Source organism: Mus pahari, chromosome X, assembly GCF_900095145.1.
Source record: "Mus pahari chromosome X, PAHARI_EIJ_v1.1, whole genome shotgun sequence".
NCBI classification, from domain to species: Eukaryota; Metazoa; Chordata; class Mammalia; order Rodentia; family Muridae; genus Mus; species Mus pahari.
In genome coordinates, this window is record NC_034613.1 from 143,284,838 (window position 1) to 143,307,989 (window position 23,152).

At 36.3% G+C, this 23,152-nt stretch overlaps 1 protein-coding gene across 1 annotated transcript in view; it reads right to left on the reverse strand.

Moving 5' to 3' along the window:
• The window catches only part of Glra2 (glycine receptor alpha 2), a 148,317-nt gene that overhangs the window by 100,580 nt on the left and 24,585 nt on the right, over nt 1–23,152 (reverse strand). The window contains exons 3-4 of the mRNA XM_029534584.1: nt 11,757–11,824; nt 1,729–1,952 (exon numbers count right to left, since the gene is read on the reverse strand). Of these exons, the coding sequence (XP_029390444.1) occupies nt 1,729–1,952; nt 11,757–11,824 (292 nt within the window). The remainder of the gene's footprint in view (nt 1–1,728; nt 1,953–11,756; nt 11,825–23,152) is intronic.

Here is a 23,152-nt window from a genome sequence, read left to right on the forward strand (position 1 = left end):
AAGTTGGGGAGCTCTATGGTTGAACTAGGAGAAGGATGGAAGAAGCAGAATAGGAGGATGACCCCATAGGAAGACCAGCAGTCTCAAATAACCCATACTCCTGGGAGCTCCCAAAGACTGAGCCACCAACCAGAGAGCATACTTGAACTGGTCTGAGACCCCTGACACATATATAACAGAGGATTGCCTGGCCTAACCTCAGTGGGAGATGTGCCTAATCCTGGAGAGACTTGGGGCCTCAGGGAGGAGTGAGGCCTGGTGGTGATGGACCATCCTCTCGGAGATAGCAGGGAGGAGGAAAGGGATGAGGAACTGTGGGAGGGGGGATTGGGAGTGGGGGCAATGGCTGAATTGTAAATAAATTTTTAAAAAATCATCAATTGAATTGAAAAAAACAAACAATTAAAAAACAGAAACAACAGGAAATTTGAAGGCAAACATGGAACCTGAAATGGCCATCTTATGGAACCAGGCAATACTTCCAGTAGAGGGATGGGGACACCTATCCCCTCAACAAAAGTTTGATCTAAAATTTGTCTTGCTAACAAGATGTGTAGGGAAAAAGATGGAGCAGAAATGGGGGGAATGGCCAGTCAATGACTGACCCAAATTTCGACCCATGCCATGTGAGATAGCCAATCCCCAAGACTACTAATGATATTCTGCTATAGTTCCAGACAGGATCCTGTTCTCTGAGAAGATTCACTTAGCAGCTAATGGAAACAGATACAGAGATCCATAGCCAACCATTAGGCAAAACTAGGGAAATTTTGTGGAAGAAGGGAAGAAGGATTAAGAAGCCAGAGGGGCTAAGGACACCACAAGAACACTTATAGAATCAACTACCCTGAGCCCATAGGATCTCACAGAGACTACACCATCAACCAAAGAGAATGCATTGGATGGACCTAGGCTCCCTACTCATACCACATATGTGTAACTTGTTTTTCATGTGGTACCCATAACAACTGAAGCAGGAATTTTCTATGACTGCTATCAGCCTTTGGATCCTTTCTCTTTAATTGGGCTGTCTCGTCTAGTCTTAATAGGAGATGAGCCTACGATGCTCCAATGTAGGGGAATGCAAGGACAGGGAAACAAGAGTGGGTGGGTGGGTGAGCAGGGGGAGGGGAAGCATCGGGAGGGGACAGGATAGGGGGTTTTCAGAGGGAAAACCAGGAAAGGGGATAACATTTGAAATGTAAAGAAAAATATCTAATAAAAAAGGAGATGACCCTAGTCTTACTCCAACTTTTATGCCAAGGCCAGTTGATATCTACAGGAGTCCTTCCCCACTATGAGGCAAAAGGAAGGGGGAATGTGATAGAATGAGAAGGAGAGAGAGGGTCTGAGATGAAAGGAAGGAGGAGAAGCTGCAATCAGGATGCAAAGTCAATAAAAATTAATAAATGAAAAATAGAATAACTGAAATTAGAAATCACATACTATTGTTCATGGTAATTAGATCGAAGAATCAATAATTTCTTTATTTAATACATTTACTTAGGTGTTTATATAATATCATAATTACCTCTCCATAAACAAACTGGATACATTTTGGTTGTGAAGAATCAGACTTATTAGACCATGAAGCATTCTGAAATTCATATATTTAATATTGAAATGATAAATAAGAAACCACAAAGTCATATATGCATAAAATCCTGTCCTGAACAATCAGGCATCTATAGGCCTTGAGAAATGAAGTGATAAAAACCAACAGCTTACCTAATACTGTAGAGCACTTTGCCATTTTTGGAAATCCGCAACAACTTGTTGTCAGTGGTGACATCATGGAAATTGGCACCTTTCTCATTGGCAAAGAACAAATCTGGTTTCCAAATCGAATCCAACATGGAGGGATCCAAATCCAGGGAATCATCTGGGTACTCACTGTATGCCAGCCGTGAATCGTTCCACTGCTGTCTCAGAAAAATGTTCACTCGGTAGTCCTACGGAGATGTCATATACAAGAGCCACTTATTGCCCACCCTGGCTTAAGAAATCTATTTACTTTTTCTTCTCACAGTCTTCCTGTTTTGATATAGTGTTTTTGTCTGGTTAAACCCTTCTCTGTATACGTTGATCAAAATAAAACACTGAGCTCTACTAAGATTTACGTTGGAGAGGATGAAGGAAAGAGATGCAACCAAATCAGAACACCAATTAAACATGTTGACTTTCTCGACCTTTTGTGCTTGAATTACTATTTCTTGGTTGAAGTTGTATTAAATGAAGATGATTTTTCTGTCGAAAAGGGCAATGATGAGTACAGAAGTTGATGTGTTGTGGCAGAGTACCAAATAAACCTGCGTCATTTTCTATATCAGAAATGAAAAGATTATTGAACTCTTTTTTGCTTAGATGCTATGTACAGAAGAAATTCACTGTAATCTGGGAGTGAAAAATCATAGAAAACCGTATTATGATAGATCAATATTCTTAAAAATCTTAAAAACATTAAGACACTTCATGTTGACAAAATGGTTCCTTCACAGCTAAGTACTTTCAAAGCTCTTAGATATTCCCTCACTGAATTCCCTCATTGTGTTGTCTACAGTAGGCAGCTTGATGCTTCATTCAAACAGAAATTGTTTATGTTTCTCCCATCTGAAAACTTTCAGACAAAGGTTTTCACCCTGTGGGAGCCTCAGGTAAAGCCTTGTCTTTCCTACTTGATCCACGTATTTCCTTCTGTGCTAATGAATCAGCTTGCAACTGTAACAACTTTCCTGGGGGCTTGTGTTCAAAGACGTTTAAGTTCATGGAAGCACTGACTAACTTGATGATCTAGACTCTGAGGCATCATCAGGAGTCCCTCATCCATCAGACTGTGGTTTCAGTGCTACTCATTCCTGTCACTCATGGTTATTAAAGGTGAGAGACATATCCATTTGTTCTTTTATTCTCATACCTTTCATTTAAGCCCTGTTGGCTTCATCTCCACATCTTTGGAATCTAGATATTTTTAACCATTATTTTTCTTTAATGTTGATTATTTTGTCTTAATTTCCTTGAAAACTTTCTACTTTAGGTTCAAAACTATCACAATACCCTTATTCGTAAGCAACCATATGTGATTGTTCAATCTGCCAAGTCAAATGGAAACTGCCAAGTAATAGCTTATTTTGATTAATTCTCTTATAGTCAAAAGAAAACCAAAGTTTTAGAGATGAGGATATACTAACCTATTAAGATTTCTATGCCGTTTTTAAAACTGCAGACTACTGGTAACCAATCTCATAGCACACTTTGAATGTCTTAGTTGTCTGGGAAGTTGCCTAATGTAAGGCTGGAACTGGCTAAAACGCAAGTAAGTCCTAACTAATGCAAATAAACGATCAACCATGAGATCTTTCGGAGAGCCTGCATTATTAAAAGTGATTACTAAAGGCTTTACACTGGATTATCATGAACATTCTAACTTGAAGAGGCTTAAAAGTTGACATTTACTTGGGATTTTTTCACAGCAAATCTTCAAATCAGAGATGATACCATTTGGTGTCTTAATTCAATAATTACCCTGACCTGTCAGCTCAATGCCTGTCCGAGTGAGAGACAAAGTGAATGGCAGGACCTCAACCTTCTCATTGATCGTTTTGGGAGTTACCCAAAGAGACCAGAGAACTATGATAGGAAGGAGACTATTAGCAGTTCAATGTCTATTTGGGAATGGCTGTTACTGAACCATTAAAAATGTGTGTGACAAGGGAGCAAGAAAGCCTAATTTGTGAAAATTAAAGAAGTTACAGTTAAAAATGCAACAATACCATGTTCGTGTTTGTATTGGGTATTTGTGACATGGTCTTAAGATTTCCCAAAGAAGGCAATGAGGCCTCTCCAGTTTATGGGGCCCCTTACCCTCTAGTTCCCTATAGTATTTCCTAATGTATTCCTATAGAATACATTCTTAACAGAATTCTTGATGGGTGGGGAGAGTGTATATGCTTGTTTCAATTGCAAAAAGGAAAGAAGAGGCTCTTCTCCCCTACCAAATCTAGAGATGCTCTAATTCCAGGAAGTACGTGCTGCTGGACATAAAAGTGGAAAAGTTAAATATCTATTCAGAGAACAGCAGCCTCTTCCCTAGGATGTATTTTAGGGTGTAAAAGGCCATGAGAAGCCAGCTAGAAATCACTGGACAACAAAGTCACAAATATAGTATCCTTGTTATCCTCCTGTACTCCTGAGATCATTTAACCCTGTCTATTGATCCACCTAGGGGATATTAAATTGGTGACATGCTTATGTTAAAATGGTGACTTTTAAGAAAAATATCTCAGCATGTTTTCATACAAAGTTCCCATGAGTGTTCCCCTGTGTTTCTTGGTTTTCTATTTTGAATTTTATGTTGAGAAAATTATAAAATATTTCTTTGCAATATTTACATTTTTAGAAGAAACACAAGACCATTAATTGTTGAAAGTTCATTTAAAATAAAAATTTCATTATTCATAAGTACAAGTATGCATAAAGGGAATATATCTGTATCCAATGTTTACATATGGGATAAAATATATATGAGACCTTTATAATTATAAGTAGACACTCCTTTGGATATATAGTCACTAGGATTTATCCATGATTTTTTGTGATGAAATACACTATTCTGAAATAGATAACAACCCTTAAATGTATTTAAAAATTTAAAGTATTAAAAGGTATCTTTAAAAGGAATGTCCAAGGAGAAATTAGATAAACAAAGAGAAGTTTTTGCAGCTATACTGTGTAATTCTTCAGGTTCACTATAATTTTCAATGTATGATAATTATTTGGCACACATAATTTATCAATGTATCATTTCTCTTTATTTACAAATAAATTCATGATCTAATAATAGCATAGATCATAACATAGTGGTTCTATAATTCTGTAGTCCTTTTTGGGCTTTTCTCCTGGTTCCAGGCTCAATAAAGTATTAAAAAGGAAAGTAAATACTGAGAAACATGTTTAAATGCAGACTATTTTCTCTTTTACATTGCTTGTACTCTTTAAGGACAAATTCTACTTCAACTAAATGATATATTTCCTTGTACTAAAATTTGTTTTTATATTATTGACTCTCTGAGCATTGAACAGGACAATAGAAACATTTATATTATATACGTGGATATATTTCATTTAAAAATAATATACATATATAAACTGCATAATCTTTACTATGTTCTTAAAACTGGTAATATGAGTCCCTATATTCCATAATAGTCTTTTATGTCAAATTTAGAATTTTTCAAGTTTCTTTTTCTAATCCCTTATAAAGCAAGGCCTACTCCATAGACATTGTTTCATTAGGCTGAATTATTTTGTACTACTATACCAACCTCTGAATTTGTAAATAAAGATGACCACTTTATCCCATAAATATGCATATCAAGCCTAGTCATTACCTGTTACTGCTTGGTATGTGTGCAATTTTCTATCTAATTATAAATATATCAAATATGACAACCCAACTCCTTTATTCTCCATAATGCTTATATTACAACTTTGCTTTTTAAACCTGACTACAGTCCAAAAACATTTTCATAATATCAAAACTGTATTAGTTTTAATGAGAGAACTTACATTTTAAATTATCACAGTTGGTGGATGCTTTATGATGAATGTGGACATAAGGATTTCACTATTAATTTAGAGAGCGAGTTCATCCTATGTATCAGGTTAACAGAATATCTAATTTATGGCAATGTGCTGATTATTCTTTAAGATGTTAGAAAAAAGAAACATAATAATATGCTATCTCTTATCAGTTAGCATTTTTTTGTGACGTGCTCATTCAGCGGCTGACTTAAAGGAAAGTGCTATACATCCATGTCAGCCTCTGTCTTCTCTGAGTTTCTTAGGAAGGCAATTTCTGATTAGTGGCAAAGTAACTCCTAGTAGTGCAGCAGGAATGGAAAAAGTACATTTATGTACATTTAGCTATCCCTTGCATTTTTTAAATTTGTCAAGACTCAGAATCTACTGTTGGAGCATGGGTAGTATATAGGTGACTACAGAATCCACTGCCATCTGTTTGGGCAGTCATTTGGAGATGGGAAGAAAGTTTATCATCTCCATTTTCCGATGTGTCAGGGTTTGAGAGAGTGGCATATACCTGGTATGAAATACCCTTGGCTGCTACTTCTCTTGCTAATATTTTATATTTCTCCCTCAAACTTAAGAAAGAAGGGAAGGTAAATATATTCCTTATCTTGCAATTCAATTGTCATCATCAATTAAAGAAAAGGGAGAAAGAAAAAAAGGAAAGGATAAACTGTTATTTCGAAAACAGAGAATAACCTGTGTCAGTGTATATCCCTTCTGTACTGGCTAATTTTGTGTCAACTTGACACAGCTGGAGTTAGCACAGAGAAAGGAGCTTTAGTTGGGGAAGTGCCCCCATGAGATCCAGCTGTGGGGCATTTTCTCAATTAGTGATCAAGGGGGAGAGGCCCCTTATGGGTGGGGCCATCTCTGGGCTGGTAGTCTTGGGTTCTATAAAGAGAGCAGGCTGAGCAACTGCTTGTGGACGTTGTACATCGTGGTGCGCACTAGGCTCCGCACCACGATGTACAACGTCCACAAGCAGGTAGTTTTGGGTTCTATAAGAGAGCAGGCTGAGCAAGCCAGGGGAAGCAAGCCAGTAAAGAACATCCCTCCATGGCNTCTGCATCAGCTCCTGCTTNCTGACCTGCTTGAGTTCCAGTCCTGNATCCTTTGGTGATCAACAGCAGTATGGAAATGTAAGCAGAATAAACCCTTTCCTCCCCAACTTGCTTCTTGGTCATGATGTTTGTGCAGGAATAGAAACCCTGACTAAGACGAATTGGTACCAGCATAGTGGGGTATTCCTGTGACAACCTGACCATGTTTGGGGGAGGACTGTGGAAGGACTTTGGAACTTTGGGCCAGAAGATCCATTTGGTGTTAAGAGCTCTGTCGAATGTTGTGTAGGAGCTTGGAAGATAATGTTAAGAACAGTGCAGAAGATGGAGGCCTGGCTTGTGAAATTTCAGAGGGAAAATTAAAAACTCTTTTCAGAGCCATTGCTATTTTGGATTGTGAAGATTCTGTGGTTCTGATTAGCTGGGACTGAAGAATCAGTTGTGATTAACAAGATACCAGAACTACTAGAGTGAAAACTTTGTATTACTGGGACTGTTGATGCTGGCTATCTGGAGCTAAGAAATTAGCAGTGATTAAGAAGAGACCAGCATCATTGAGGTGACATCTTCTGGGAAGTGTTTTCTGAGAGCACAGAGGCTGTGTTCCAGAGATAGCCANGGNTGTACCTTGTGCTGTGACTGGACTTGGTAATGTGTAGGAGTTACTCAGGTGCTACTGGCTTTGAAGGCATGAAGGGGTCATGTAGAGCAGCTGAGTCTATGGAAGCACTGTGAGAGGCCATGGAAGGCCATTGGTGAAAGTGCAGCCTCAGTTGTAACTGATGGCCCAGGACTGAAGTGGTCATGCAAAGGAGTTGAGGCTTGGCACCATGAAGAGAGCCTATGAGGGGCTAGTGTTAAAGCCTAGTTACAGTGGAAGACAGCAGCATTTTGGAGATGCCAGTATCATGAGATGACCACCAAGAACAGCAGCAGCAGTGGAGTACAGGCAGCTGGAGCAGAGAAAACAAGGTGTGTGCTACAAAGGGCATGGCTGGAGAAGTGACCCAAGCCCTTGGAAGAGCCCAGAAGATCGTGACTTGGATCCCAGACATTGGATAGCTGGAGATTGATTTTTGTTTTTGATTGTGACTGTGCCCTGATATTTTTCCCTCTTGAAGGAAGTTTTTTAGTGAAGCCCACAGTTAAGAGACTTTGAATTTTAAAGTACTTTGTATTTTAAAGATACTAGATATATTTTAAAGGGATTGAACTTTTAATATGTAAAGACTGTGGGACTTTTAAAGTTGTTTAGATCTTGGGGATGAATAAGAACTAAGGGTTGAGGCTTACTAGTGATGTGTTTGTGTGTCAAGTTGACAAGGGTTCAATTGTACTGACTAGTTTTGTGTCAACTTGACACAGCTGGAGTTAGCACAGAGAAAGGAGCTTNAGTTGGGGAAATGCCCCCATGAGATCCAGCTGTGGGGCATTTTCTCAATTAGTGATCAAGGGGGAGAGGCCCCTTGTGGGTGGGACCATCTCTGGGCTGGTAGTTTTGGATTCTATAAGAGAGCAGGCTGAGGAAGCCAGGGGAAGCAAGCCAGTAAAGAACATCCCTCCATGGCCTCTGCATCAGTTCCTGCTTCCTGACCTGCTTGAGTTCCAGTCCTGAATCCTTTGGTGATCAACAGCAGTATGGAAATGTAAGCGGAATAAACCCTTTCCTCCCCAACTTGCTTCTTGGTCATGATGTTGTGCAGGAATAGAAACCCTGACTAAGACACCTTCTTAGTCTCCTACATCTTTAAGACCATACAAAACTATATCTGCTGAACAACCATAGTACAAGGTCAATCAGCAACAAATTCATATGCCTCTTAAGGAACAAATAAATGTATTTATTTTGTAACAAATCATTATGATGATCCATAAAACTATTCCTTAAAGAAACCACAATATGCTGTTCTGTGAGGGAATAACTCCAATACTTGTATCAAAGAAGGGAGCATTTGTATTGATTCTGTAAGTAAACCAATACTTTGTCAACAAGCAGTATTAACAATAAATTAGTGTAATTTCATTAACCATAGGAGGGGGGCTGGTCATATATGACCATAAGAAATGTGACTGAAACAAATAATTACCACCTCTTCTTTAGAAACATCCAACCAAAATAAATCCTTCAATAATGCTACTTCAGTCACTGTAGGAAAATGAAGTTTAAAGAAACAGAGAACGACAAATATGATCAGAAACTCAGTTTGGAAGCTTTCTTGGGAAAAATAGTTCCAGAGATTACAGATAAAACTGATATCCTCCATTACTTTATTGATATGCATAGAAGTTAAAATTTCTGATCGAAACTAAAATTAGGTGAAGTTCTGTTTAATTTTTGAACAAGTTTTGTGAGTCAAATTTTGGGGAAGTATCAGCAAATTTATTAATTGTAGAATCCTTGAGATTTGGGGAAGTAAGGTTGGGCTATGACTGACAACATGTGTGCATGTATTAAGGTAAATATTTATAACCTCTTAAATCTTAGTTTTAAAATTCTGCCTCCCAGCAAGATAGTATTCAATTATGAAGGAATAGCATGAGAACTTTCTAGAATGGGGACACACACACACACACACACACACACACACACACACACACACAAATCCCAGCAGTCTCTAATCTTAATAATTCGCTTACCAACCCTGTCGTGCTGTTGGCACCTTAGTCTTTGGCTTACAGCCTCCAAGACAGGAGAAATCAATTCTGCTGTTTATAAACCATTGAGTTTGTGCTACTTCGTAGCCTGGCTCAATTAAGACAAGTTGAATCAGGTGGATACCCAGGCAAGCTTAGTCCTCTTGGAAGCCAGGACATTTTTACAATATTTTTTCACACTATTATCAATATATCATATATTTAACTATGAATGCCTTAGATCTGTGGTTGGCATGTTTGACCCAGTCTATTTTTGCAAGTCAAGTTTTATTGGAGTGCACTCATATTCATCTGATCACTATTACTATGCCTGTTTTCATGCCCAAAGGGCAGAGTTGAGTAGGCATGAGAGAAACCATCTGGCTCCCAAAGTCTAAAGTCTGTCTCTTTATAGGAAGCGTTTGCCAGTTCTCACCCTAGGTGACATGAGATTTTCTTCTTGAACATAAACATGATTTTTTGGTAATTTTTTTAAGTTTCATATCAAAGCCATTAGAAAACAACATGTATGTGTGTTTTTCAAAACCAAAAGAAGTTTGTCATTACATCAAAAGCTAATAAGTGAAATAAAAGAAGCACACTATGCAACACTCTTTGAAACATGCAGTTTGATCTGCCTTACACAGCAGATAAACAGGCTGCTGATGTTACCTTTGAGCAACAGTTTCCTTTTTTTCCCCATTGGAAACATGACAAAGGACACTTACTAAGTGTCCAGGAAGCACCTAAGCAGCCCAATTACTGAACAGCTCTGTAAGTCTTAAAGACTGAGGAAAATTGAGTAGCCATACCTTCCAGTTTCATCGCCTTAAATGTTTAGCTTTTTGTATTAATGAACATGGAAAAGGTGCATATTTACATTTTTGATTGAGAGTAAAAATGCAATGGGGAGATTTAATCAAGGCAACTTAGGAGTCTAATTAATGCAATCAGCATTAGGTCGTGCAAATGTGGTCATTGAATGCCATCGTGTAAAGCTGGTGACAGTGGGCTACTGGAAACAGTGTCCCTCTTTTAAAGGTAAAGCAAGAGGAGTGACAGAAACTGTTTGTCAAACCCAGAGTTGTGTTTTTCTGTTCATGTTTTGTTTTGTGTTTCTTATAATCCTATCAGGAATAGCTTATTTAGGTAAAATTCGTAATGTACTACACATCTTGCTAAAAATCTTACTTCTGGAGGATACTACTTCAGAGTGATGTCAAAATGGGCAACAGATACACATTATATTTTAAGTTTTGCCAATAAAGCTGACAAGTAGACTAAATTAATTCTTCTTAGTATCAAAAACATCAAAAAGTACAGTAATTCACTAAACATGAGCTTAGAAGCCTAGAAAAGAAAATCCACTAAAAAACCTTTTATTTCTTGGTGACATTGTATGTTCATTTTTCACCTCTTGAGACTTTGTAGGATTCTGTTAGTATAATACTCAGTCAAATTCAACTATGATTTCATTTTGGTCTCATCCAATAATGTTGCTCTATGATTTAATAACCATGTAAATTAGGAGCAAGCAACCAAGATCTTTGAATAAACCAAACAGAATCCAAGGAAGAATTTCACCCTAGATGTAAGCTCTATACTATAATCTACTGCTATGTGTGGTTTAGCCAATGATCTAATGGTCTGGGTCATTTGCAACATGGCCATTTTATTGATAAGCCATCTTAGGACATTGTACAACCTACTTCAAATAGGTGGAAAATTTTTGCACTACGTATCTTTAATGTGTATTTTATTATGTTTATATTTTTCAAATCTGTTAATATTTTGTGTAATTTCTGTGAACTTGATATTATCCTCTATTGCCAAGGAAAGTATGTGTACACATATGAACATGGGTGTGTGTACTTGTACTATTCTGAATCTCTCCTTTTTGTGGTATCATAAACATGCAATGGACAGGCTTGATGTTGTCCCAGCTTTTGCAATAAGTAAAAGACTGACAATGACAATCATGTGTCAAACTTAAAAAATACATACTTATGAAACATCGGAGAAGTACATATTTTAATACTCCTAAATATACACTTTATCTATCGATGCTCATTCTGACAAACCTAACAAAAACTATGTTTACAAAATTTCTCTGGGGTAATAGGTTAAAATCATTGGATTTTAAGTTGTAGCTCCTTAATGAATGACTTTTTGAAATGAAGATATAGATATGTCTGTTTTTAGAGGATGGTGACATTATAGTTTGGCACTCAGTTAATGTCACATAAATACGCAATAGTGCTGTTATCCCATATCCCATTCCTTCACACGATGGCTTCAATGCTCAGTCCCACTCACCATTGTAGTTTCTGCTATTGACCCAAAGCTGTTGATAAATATGTTGCAGGTAACATTTACAGGAGGCCCTGTAATTTGAACAATAGAAAATTTGACAGGTTGTGTTCATGGCATAATTGAGTCACGTTTTTCTCTTGCCAGTGGCACTGTAGCACTTACCATGGTGGTTTCTGTGACCGATCCAAAACTGTTGATAAAAATATTGCAAGTAACGTTTACTGGAGGACCTGCAGAATGCAATAAAAATATTGCAATAGACATTGAAGCAACATTACAGCTCCATCAACATCTGTGGTTAGAGATGTAAACAAAATGAAAATGATGATGAGACTGCAAAGAAAAAAATTAACCCAGAAGTGCATGATAACTTCCCACTAGTATTTTGAATAATGGCAATTAGGCAATGATAACTTACCTCCAAAGAGTTTTGAGTTTGGAAAATATAAGCTCAAATCATTGAGCAGAATTCATCAGCAGAAGTTTTTTTTTTCAACTGGCCATTTGGTTGACTGTTTTGCTTTAATCCTTAGATCATCAATATTTTAGGCACTCCTAAATATTATTATGCTGATGAGCAAATGTGGATCATTGGATCAACATAGGGCTGAATTTGGGGTTCCAGATGGACCTCGATGATTTCTCTTTAAATACATGTTCTACGTCGATTCTTATAATGCCTCTGAATTTACTCCTTTGCTTCTGTATATATTATGATGCTTGGACAAACACACACACACACAGTGTACAAAAATACAAAACAAACTAAACCAACTAAGATTCAGATATAAGCACTGACAGAAATGTCACTTAATATTGATATTGTTGCCAGAGTAAATTAGATGTAAAGCAAAGATTGCCACATTTTCAGTGTACTTTGATCAAAATAAGAATTTACTCATCTCTTCGGAGAGGCAGGACTAGACAGATATTACTCTTGTTGACTTTTGTCAACAGGAAAATCACTGTCTGATGATCCCCTGCTTCATGTTTTGTTTTCGTGTTCTTCCTGTGGAGTATGTTTAGTGTCTCCATGGACATTTCCCTGAATGCTTTCTGAGATAGGAAAACCCTGTTGCACTCCATCTCATTGGATTCAACAGAATCCAGAGATGCATTCATTTGTGCATGACAATTTCTTCTCAGTTCTGTCAAGTAACAGCCCGTTTGGCTATGTACACAACCAGCCAGGAAGCTCTGAATGAAGGAGCTTGGCACTGGACCTCCATCAAAGGCTCCTAGGAAAAAGATTTCTCTTTCTTGGTTATACAGTTCTATCACAAATCTATTTTCTGCTAGGAAGAAGTAAACTAGACAACATAGAGGTAAGTCATGAAAATTTCTATGTTTACTTTTTCCCTCTCTCCACAAAGAAATGCATCATTTTAAATTGGTTTATCGGATAAATTTTATGAATTTTTATAAAGCAAAACTGAAAATAAGTGGTAAGAGGATAGGAATGTTAAAAAAAAGTAAAGCCATTTCAAAATGTTTCTCAAACTCACTTTATAACATTTTTTATACTGTTATAACATGTTAAAGAAGAAACTTGAAACTTTATATTTTTGTTGTCAATGTGTTACATATCATCTATTTGTCCAATCTATACAATTAGCTAGGAAACATGCATAATGTTGTGTCATATTGAAATTTTTTTTTGTCTTTCATGCTTAGTGACAATGTGGGGCATATTTTTGGAATCTAAAATACATTTAAGCTACTAAATTCTAAGCACATTAACATTATCAAGTTTAAAGTGTTGGTGACATAGCAATGTTTTTTCCTATAAGTCCAAGGACTCAAGTTCAATCCCCAGAAACCGCAATTTTTAAAAAGCTAGTTGTATGGGCACATGCTTGTAACCCCAGCACCAATGAAATGGAGATATGCAGACCACTGGAAACCCCTGGCCAACTACCTCAAACATACATTGTGAGTTGTGTGCCAGTGAGAGACCCTGCCTCAACAAAAGTAGATGGCACTTGAGGAACATCTGAGCTTGTCCTCTGTCCTTAAGATACATACACACATGCATGTGTGCCTATTTGCATGAACATGCACCCCCACATTGCTTGCCTTAATCCTCACAAGAGTCTTTTTAAAATCTGCTCTAGTAAATTCTTTACATTTCTTTTTCTTTTTTTTCTTTTTCTTTTTTTCTTTTTCTTTTCTTTTCTTTTCTTTTTCCTTTTTTCTTTTTTTCTTTTTTTTTTTTTTGTACAGGTGCTAAAGAGTTTTAATAACCACAGATGTTAATGCTCTGAGGAAACTTGAGTCCTTTCTGGTTAGTTGGCTGGCACAGTTTTTAAAAAAATTATTTTATTAGATATTTTCTTCATTTACACTTCAAAGGCTATCCCAAATGTCCCCTATACCCTCCCCCGGGCCTGCTCCCCTGCCCACTCACTTCCACTTCTTGGCCCTGGTGTTCCCCTGTATGGGGCATATAAAGTTTGCAAGACCAAGGGGCCTCTCTTCCTAATGATGGCTGACTAGGCCATCTTCTGCTACATATGCAGCTAGAGACATGAGCTCTGGGGGTACTGATTAGTTCATATTGTTTTTCCACCTATAGGTTTGCAGACCCCTTCAGCTTCTTGGGTAATTTCTCTAGCTCCTCCATTGGGGTCTCTGTGTTTTATCCTATAGATGACTGTGGGCAGTTTTTTTAAAGATAAATTTTGAAACTTTCTTTGTAGGTCTTAAGTCTACAGTTGTAAATATTTAAGAATCAGATGACCATCAGGGAGACACCATCCATACATTTGTTGATCATTAACATCTGACCAATTCAGTCCTGAGCATTTCATTTGAAGGGAATTCACATTTATGGATACAGCTTGAGTAAAATGAGTTATTGTAAAAGCAAGGGATTAAAATATATGTGTAGTAAGAACTAAAACACTGACAGCTCACTGTGTGCTAGTGAGCACTGTATGCCATTCCACAGTGAGTAGGTATTATTCTGTCGTCCATTTTACAGATGAGGAAGACTAAGGGATAAAGGCAGTTCACTGTGGTGGTTAATTTTTAACTGTCTACTTGACACAACCTAGAATCACTTGGGAAGAAAGTCTCACTTAAGTACTGAGGTGGACCTGTGAGCCAGCAGCAATGATATTCTGTTAGGTAAACATCTTTTTCCAAAGGAAATTTAACTTCTATTTGCAGCAACTACATATATTTAATATTCCACTTCCATACAAGGGACTTACACCAAGGCAATTGTGATACTTGAAGACATGTTAAATAATTTACAAGAAATAAAATGCAAAATGAAAATGCCACACTTGTCTATTTGTGACAGCAGCAAAAAACATGACATTTCCATTTTGGAATTCAAAGACTGCTCTGTTCTTGCAAGTAATCTTTCACCTAAAAGTGATGTTGGAAAATATCTGTGACAAAACTAATTATTAATGACTAATTGTCTTGGTGTCATACAAGATTCTTTCTTGATACTTACTTTTAAATAGAATAAAACATAGATATTTTAAATTATGTAATGCTTCTTATTAGCTTAGAAAGCTGTGGTAAATGCAAATACACAGTATACTATACATATAAGTTTATACAAATAAGATTATTTAATGTAATTATGAATAATACAGGGATATTTGAAGAGAATGTGGCATATGTTCATAAAAGGGTCATTTCACCAAGAAGATAGAAAAATTACAAACTGAATATTAGTCTTTCTTTCAACAAATATTCTTTAAATTTTTAATTCACCTTTATTCATGTGTACGTGTTTATGGGGGTTGTGCATGTGATGACAGAAGAGAGCTTGTATCTCCTGCAGTTGACATTACAGGTAGCTGTGAGCTACCTGATGTGAATGCCAGGACCCAAAGTCACGTCCTCTGCAAGAGTATCAAGTGCTTGAACTGATTAGCTATCTCTCTAACTCCTCTACAATAGTCTGAATCATGGCATTTACCACCACTGAACTGATTCTATTCAACATCCTCTTTGAAACAACATTTATCTCAAAACTATCATTACCACAACTGTAAACAAAACAGAATGATTAAATGCAGGTCTTAGTTCACGTTTTATATATTGACTGGCTCATCATCTCTATAGTTAGCACAAATTTATGTCTAAAAGCACATGAGCCTGTTGAACTTTATAATAACATGTATAAGAATAACAAAGTATATGAAACACACATCAGTATATTTCAATGAACAATTTTCAATATAGAAAACAGCATGTACAGAGAGAGCTTATGATCCCAGCAATACTAAGATGGGAGGCAGAGATGGATGAATCCCTGGCAGCTTTTTTCCCAATTAGTCTAGGCTACCTGGTGAGGTACCAGGTCACGAGGAGAATCTGAATCAAGAGAAAGGAGAAAAGTATGTAAGGAATGACATCCTAGGCTGTTCTCTGAACTACACACACATATATGCTTGCACCCCCCCACACACACACAGTAATACCCCACTAACAAAATTCCATCTTCAATAAAATTTAAGAAATTAAAGCTGCTGTGTATATGTCAACTGAATAGGAGAGATGTTTGTACACTGGAAAATACAAAAACATTGCTGGCATAAATCAATGGAGGCATAAATAAATGCAATGGCATCCCAGGTACAGCAGTAGGAAAACAATATTCCAACAGTATTAATAATAGCCATTCGGATTCCCACGGTCAAGTGAGTTGGGGAAAGAATGATGAAACTCTTAGGAATAAGAGAAAATAGTAAAGAAGGAGTGAGAGTGGGAAGAAAAGGAGGGAAAGAGAGATTTAAGATGTGAGAATGGGGACAAGAAAGGGAAGAATTTGGGAGAGGAGAGTGATCAGAACGCCTACATATTATATTCTGTTTTCTGTCCAATTCTCATCCAACTCAACAAATCTATCAGAGATGTTAATAGTTTTTTTCCTACATGTAAAAAGTATAGTTATTTTACTGGTGATCATGGCTAAGAACACGTTCTTGACCATCAAAATGTCTAATCAGATTACTAGATTAACATGCAAATATATTGGCATGTAGTAGGATAACTATTAAAGGCAAATTTAAAAAGAAAATCCTTCAACCCAAAGAAATTATGGATTGAATGTTAGTATTTATGTACCTTCTCATCACTAGGATAGAGGCCAATTAGGACATATGTCCACTGGCTTTAGAATAAACTAAATTATGGATGAATTACAAAGATGTAGAGGTAAGAGATAGAACTTTGATATCTGGGCATCTATTTCTTTCTCTCTCTCTCTCTTTTTTTTTTTTTTGGTTTTTCAAGACAGGGTTTCTCTGTGTAGCCCTGGCTGTCCAGGAACTCAATTTGTAGACCAGGCTGGCCTCGAAAGATTATTTCTTATGATGTTTTTGTTTTGTTTTGTTTTGTTGTGTTGTGGTTTTTTTTGATTTTTGTTTTTTATGTTGCATGGTGTGTTGATGTTCAAGAGAAAGGAAGTCTTAGAAGATAAGACTTCAAGGGGAAATAGTTTGTCATAGTGACAACCACTGGTGAGGAGATATTTAAAGCACATAATTTGAAAGAAAGTAAAATTGCAGATATCATCATCATCATTAATATAATCTAAGCAATTACAATAACTTAATTGAAAATTTACCATGAATTAACTGTATACCATTGGATATTCTATCCATAGTTTCAGGAAGGACAAATTATTCAGAGGTAATGGAGCTAGTAAATTATTGATTCCCATATCCTGATTAGTTGGTAAACCATTAGTTTAGGACCAGCTCTATTGATAGAAATGAAGAAATTTCCATGTAGTGCAATAAATTACCTCATAAATTGTATTTTCTACATCAAGAATGAAATGGTGGCATCTATACTTTCTTCCCACCACTGGCTACCAATAGATCCTGTACAAAGTTATAGTCCATGGACAGATAGGCAAATGTCTTTGCTCTATCTCAGAAAATTTAAAAATATTGGCAAATTGCTAACATTGTATGGATTTTGCGACTGCTTACAGAAGAAGAATAGGATGATTTCGACCATTTTATGTTGGCTGATCACTATTTTGTTGTTTTGGTTTTGAGTCATTGTTTATTTAGTATTAATACATATCCCAATGTAGCCCCAAAAGACAATGAACCTTCTGTCTTTGCCTTTAATTTTCAAGCATGATTCACCATGCCTGACTTTGTGGTGAATACTTTTAATAAAGATAATAGCCAGGAGTATCAAGGATAAACTGTCTTGAAAGAAATGTAGACAGACCTTAAGTCATATTTATCAAAAGCAGATTGAGGTATGATAGCTGTAGTTTGTTTTACTTTCAGTGCTTGCGCTGATTATTACCACCCATTGACCAAACTGATGACAGAAACTCTCTTTACAGTAGGATTAATGTATCTATTCAGGAAGTATGTCACTCAAATCAATTATTTTATTTTTATGTATATGAGTATTTTGCTTGTATGCCTGGTTACTTCAGAGGTCAGAAATGGACATTAGATCCCCTAGAACTCCAGTTATGGACAGTTGTGAGGCACCATGTTGGTTCTAGGAATTGAACCCTGGTTCCTCTGCCAAAGCAATATGTTTTCTTAATGGCTGAGCTATCTCTCTAATCTTCTGTCCCCCCCCCCAATAATTTTAATGTTGAGTAAACTGAAATCTTTAGGCCACAATTTAGCAACATTTAATGTTAATATTTACTAAAATGTTGCCAATCTTTTCTTTTTTTCTCTCTTTTATCTGGAAACTCAGATATTTTCCAACTTTACAGCATTTCCTTACAAGAATCTACCACTCTTCATAACTTTCTTGCTCCTAGAATTGTGTGTCATCATTGTGTCTGGAGAATTCCTGAAGCTATCATGATTTTGAAATGATTGCTACATTTATTTTTAGTAATATATTGGCAACACTGGCATGTGGATCACAATAATTCTTGGTTGTGAGGAGTTTTCAGCATCACTGTAAAATGTTTACCAGCATCCCTCCTCTCTATCCATTAGGCACCAGAACTCCTAGTATAAATTTGCCCCATTAATTGCTAATATTCATCCCAGACACATTCTCTCTCAGTTGATAACTATTATATTATAAAAATTGAGGTAAATATAGCAAAGTGAGTGAAAGGGATATTCAAGAATCATGTGCTATATGATAATAAAATCAGCTAGAATAGTCTTCTGCTTCTCCAAATACCAGTGCTATAATTAAAATATTTCTCAGGAATATAACTTTCTCATTACAATGTTTGACCTATTTTTAAAAAGATTTATAAATCTGAAAATTCCTATATAACTTGAAGTTAAAAACAAGTTGGTATACCATTTCTCGGGGCTCAGAAAGCTAGGCAGACCAGAAAGCAGAAACATTGTAATAGGGAGAAGGATATGGATGACACCAAGAAAAAAAGCATCTTCCAGATACAACAGAACTTATGCACATATGAATTTATGCAGACCATGAAAACATTTGTAGAGCCAGCATATGTTCAAGCCAGACAGGGTCTCAGTGCTGAGAGGGGAAAATGAACATGAACTCCCATCCCTAACCAAGAAGCTATCTACAACTGACATCTGTTTGTCAAGGGAAATTAGTTTTCCAAAACAGAGTTCCACTGGGTTTATAAACCACACTTAAGGATAAGCCCAATGTCCAGCATAAATGACGAAAACAAAATGCACACAATGAAATTTTGTGCAGATTTTTGTCCCATTTTGCTTTGTTTGAGCAATTTTTGTCTTAATAGTCTTTTACTTGTATATTATGGTTTCTGATTTTGTGTTTTTATGGTATATGCGCATGCATGCATGCATGTGTGTGTATATTTGTTTATTCATCTGCTTGACTGTTTTCTAAAGAGAGAGAAAATGGGAAAGGGGTGGACTGGGTGGATAAAGGAGTGAGTAGGATCTGAGAGGAATTGGGGCTGATGATCAGAATATATTATATCAGAAAAATTACTTTCAATAAAAATAACTATTAGAAAAACAGAGCAGCATTCTAAACCTCACATTTTTGTTTGTTCATTATGAAAGTAAATTGCAAATCAAATTGGCAGACATTTGTTGAAATTGATGTATTTTATTCTTAAACACCTCCAGTCCCTCATCACATCAAGTAGTTATGAGTGCCCATTATATGTCATTACATTTGATCTTCTTGTTCTCATTTATAATTAGTTGGTGAGATGTGGTGCTAAATAGGAGAAATCCAAGCATTGCTGATGAGTCAAAAACAATTTGCAGGAAATCTCTTGAACCATTTTGTAAGAATTGTCAGCTGAAACAAAATCCATGCTCTGAACCAAGCATTTCCAAGGGATGTTTTTCAAACAAGTAATCTGCTGTCTTTTTGCTTGTTGCAAGATCATAGTGATCATAAAGTGGGTGTTAATGTTAGGGGAGATTTAGAGTACTTTGGTTGTACAAGGACTTTTTCTTATTTTTAAAGTCTTAGAAGCAAAATGGAAACTTTATGCTTAAAGCAATTTGTAGATCTACATATATTGCTATTTGTGTCATAATAAAATGTCATCTGACAGAGTAGTGCTGAAAAAACATAAGGTTCTTTCTGTCTTGGCATTGCTTTAGATAATAAATAAAGATCTGTTTGCCCTTAGAAGAAGACAATTTGAAATGCCATTTTAAATCAATGTAGAAATAAGGGGACCCTGAGAATTTCTCATGAGCACAAATGACATTTCCTTTCATTTTAGAAAGTTACACAAATACAATTAAATATGACTTTGTCTTGTTAATTGAATCCTTCACTCTCTTGCAAAATGAATAGCAAGTTCATCAACTTGATACTACCTAACAAATTAAAACATAGATTTTTGATATTAATAATTTGTTATGAAATTATGCTGTCCTTTTGGTTATAATAATAATTCATGGAAATGGCCCATGAACATAGACTCATTTGCTTCCATGTTTGCTGCACTCACTTTGAAATCCAATAACATTTTCTTAATAATTTTTTGTCATTCAATCTAAATATCATATTTCTTGGCCTTTCCAAAATCCTATAACTTTTCCCATGTCATGTTATTCTCTAATATTTTTAATATTTGTTGAAGTTTGTGTAGCACACTCTATACATGTCATGGCTTGTGTCTGACTCATTGGTATGTTCTGCTGTGTACTCAATATAGCTTTGATCATACAGTAGGCACTTTATAATATATGTATTCACCAAAAATATGAACCTCTGTGTGAAAAAAAAAAAGACCAGGAGCTGTATTTATCTTTTCATCCTCAAAGGGTAATTCACTGGGAAGTTAATCGGCAGAGATTAGTGGTGAAGTGAGTGCTTGGCTTGGGGACTTTCCCAAGTTCAATTTCTAGCTCTCCACTTCTGCTGTTGCAGGATATTCCTCACCAACTTGAGATTTTCTCTTGTTATACTATCACTCTGGATGTGTCTAATCTCCAATGGGCTTTTCCTTCATCAGTTGTTTTCTTTACTTTGTATTTCCCTTTCTCTCACCTCTACTCAGTGTTCCAGGAATGACCTGGGTTTTCAAATGGTATAAACTGTAGAAAAACACCCAATCACTCCTTGTGGGTTTTATATTATGAAATCTAAGAGTCATGAATGTCAAGGGGAAAAAAATCCTTTCAGTGAACTATTTCACATTTTTTTTTGTATAATACATCCTTTGGTATTATCTGATCTGAATTCCACGGGAATTACTGTACAACTATGTAAATATAAAACTGGCAGTAATGCAAACTATCTTTTGGGCATGCAAATTCTGTTCTGTTAAAGCTCAAGTAACTTCTTTCTCCCACTGTGGGAGAGGTAAGTCTTTCCTTCCTTTCCACGTACATTTCAGTATTCTTGGTCTGTGTATGTTCCTTGAAAATTTCTTAAACTGGCTGTGTTGTCTCTCTGGTTTCCTAATTGATTGACAAGTTAAATACTTTTCAACATGTATTGATTTTATATCTGAAGGAGTGTCATGGTTTCACATTTTTAAAATCTTTCTCTCATATATTACATCCAGACCACAGTTTCACCTCCCTCCACTCCTCCCACCTTCCCACTTTAACTTCTCTCCCCCCTGCCCAAGATCCAGTCTTCTTTAGTTTCACATCAGAAACAAACAGGGATCTTAGGATATCAACCAAACACAGCATAGCCAATAACAATATGACTGAAATTTTTCCTTTTAATGTAAAACTCTCAAAATAGAGATTATCACTCTTTGGGAGGCTGTCTCAGAGCCAGGGTTGGAAGCTAGAAGACCTAAATTTTGTTTAAGACCATTGTACTGCTAGGCATACCACTTTCTATTTAGCTGTCAAAAGAAATCAGAAAGCACCATGTCTGCCAATGAACAGCATCCAAGCTCTTATTTCCTTCTTCTATTCCTCTGTGGCTTCCACAAATGGAGACCTGTTCTCTCCTTAGGCATCATGCACCATTTCTCTGAGTGTGAGAAGGTCACCACCACTGTACTGTTGGGAAACAGGTTTTCTGTGTCAGCGGGAGATCTAAAAATAGAAGCCAGATTTCCTGATATGTACTCTTCTCTTCTAACAACTAGTACTGCTGCCTCCAAACCACAGTGCACTTCGTGTTTACAAGTGCTCACATTTGACTAATGGGTCCCCAGGACTTAGGGAACACAGCACATTCAGGTCTTAGTGCACATTACACTATACTTCTCTGTAATTTGGTCTAATTAAAAGAACATTTATAGAGTCTTATATATAGGATTCTTAGTTTTCCTTAAGTCAAGGACTAAGATGAAAGTATTTTATGGTGAACATAAATAATATCCCGAATGGGAAATGTATATGTGATAGTGAATAGCGGGAAATAAGCAGACAAGGAAAGATGAGGTATTATGTTCATTTTCCTCTGATAGCAAAGGAAGCCAATTTTCTGTGAACAGTTCTAGAAGCCATTATAGACATACTCCTGACCTATTCTTCCCAAGTAAGAAATTTTACTTAAATTCTCATTACTCACTGTAGAAGTCTCTCCAAATTCATTAATACATGTTCTTTTCTTTTCTAATGCAAGGATGGACAAAAGGGCTCAGTTCTGAGATATCCCCACAAGAGAAGTTCTCAACCTATGAGTCACAACCTCTTTAGCACACCTGTATCTCCCAAAATATTTTCATTAAGTTTCATAACAGTAGCAAAATTTCAGTTCTGACGTAGCAAAGAAAGTAATCTTATGGTTGGGGGTCACCATAACATGAGGAACTGTATTAAAGAATTGCAGAATAAAGGCTGAGAATCTTTGCCCTAGAACAAAGAATGCAGCTGCTACCCTCTAGAAGCTGTATACTAATGTACTAATGATTAGAGACATGAATGAAGTACTAAAACTATCCTATAAGGCTTCTAAAATGATACAATACATGCATTCAGTATTATGTCATGATTTGTGACATAATCCCATGAATAAGACTAAAATGCAATATTTAATAAGAATGTTCTTTGAAAGGAACATAACAAAGGAATCTATGAATTTGTGGTGAAAAGGGAAAAGGAGGGGATATATTCCTTTGAGATTAGCATATTGTTTTATGAATAGGGGAGAAGAAAGAACACATTTTGATATACACACAGACACACACACATATA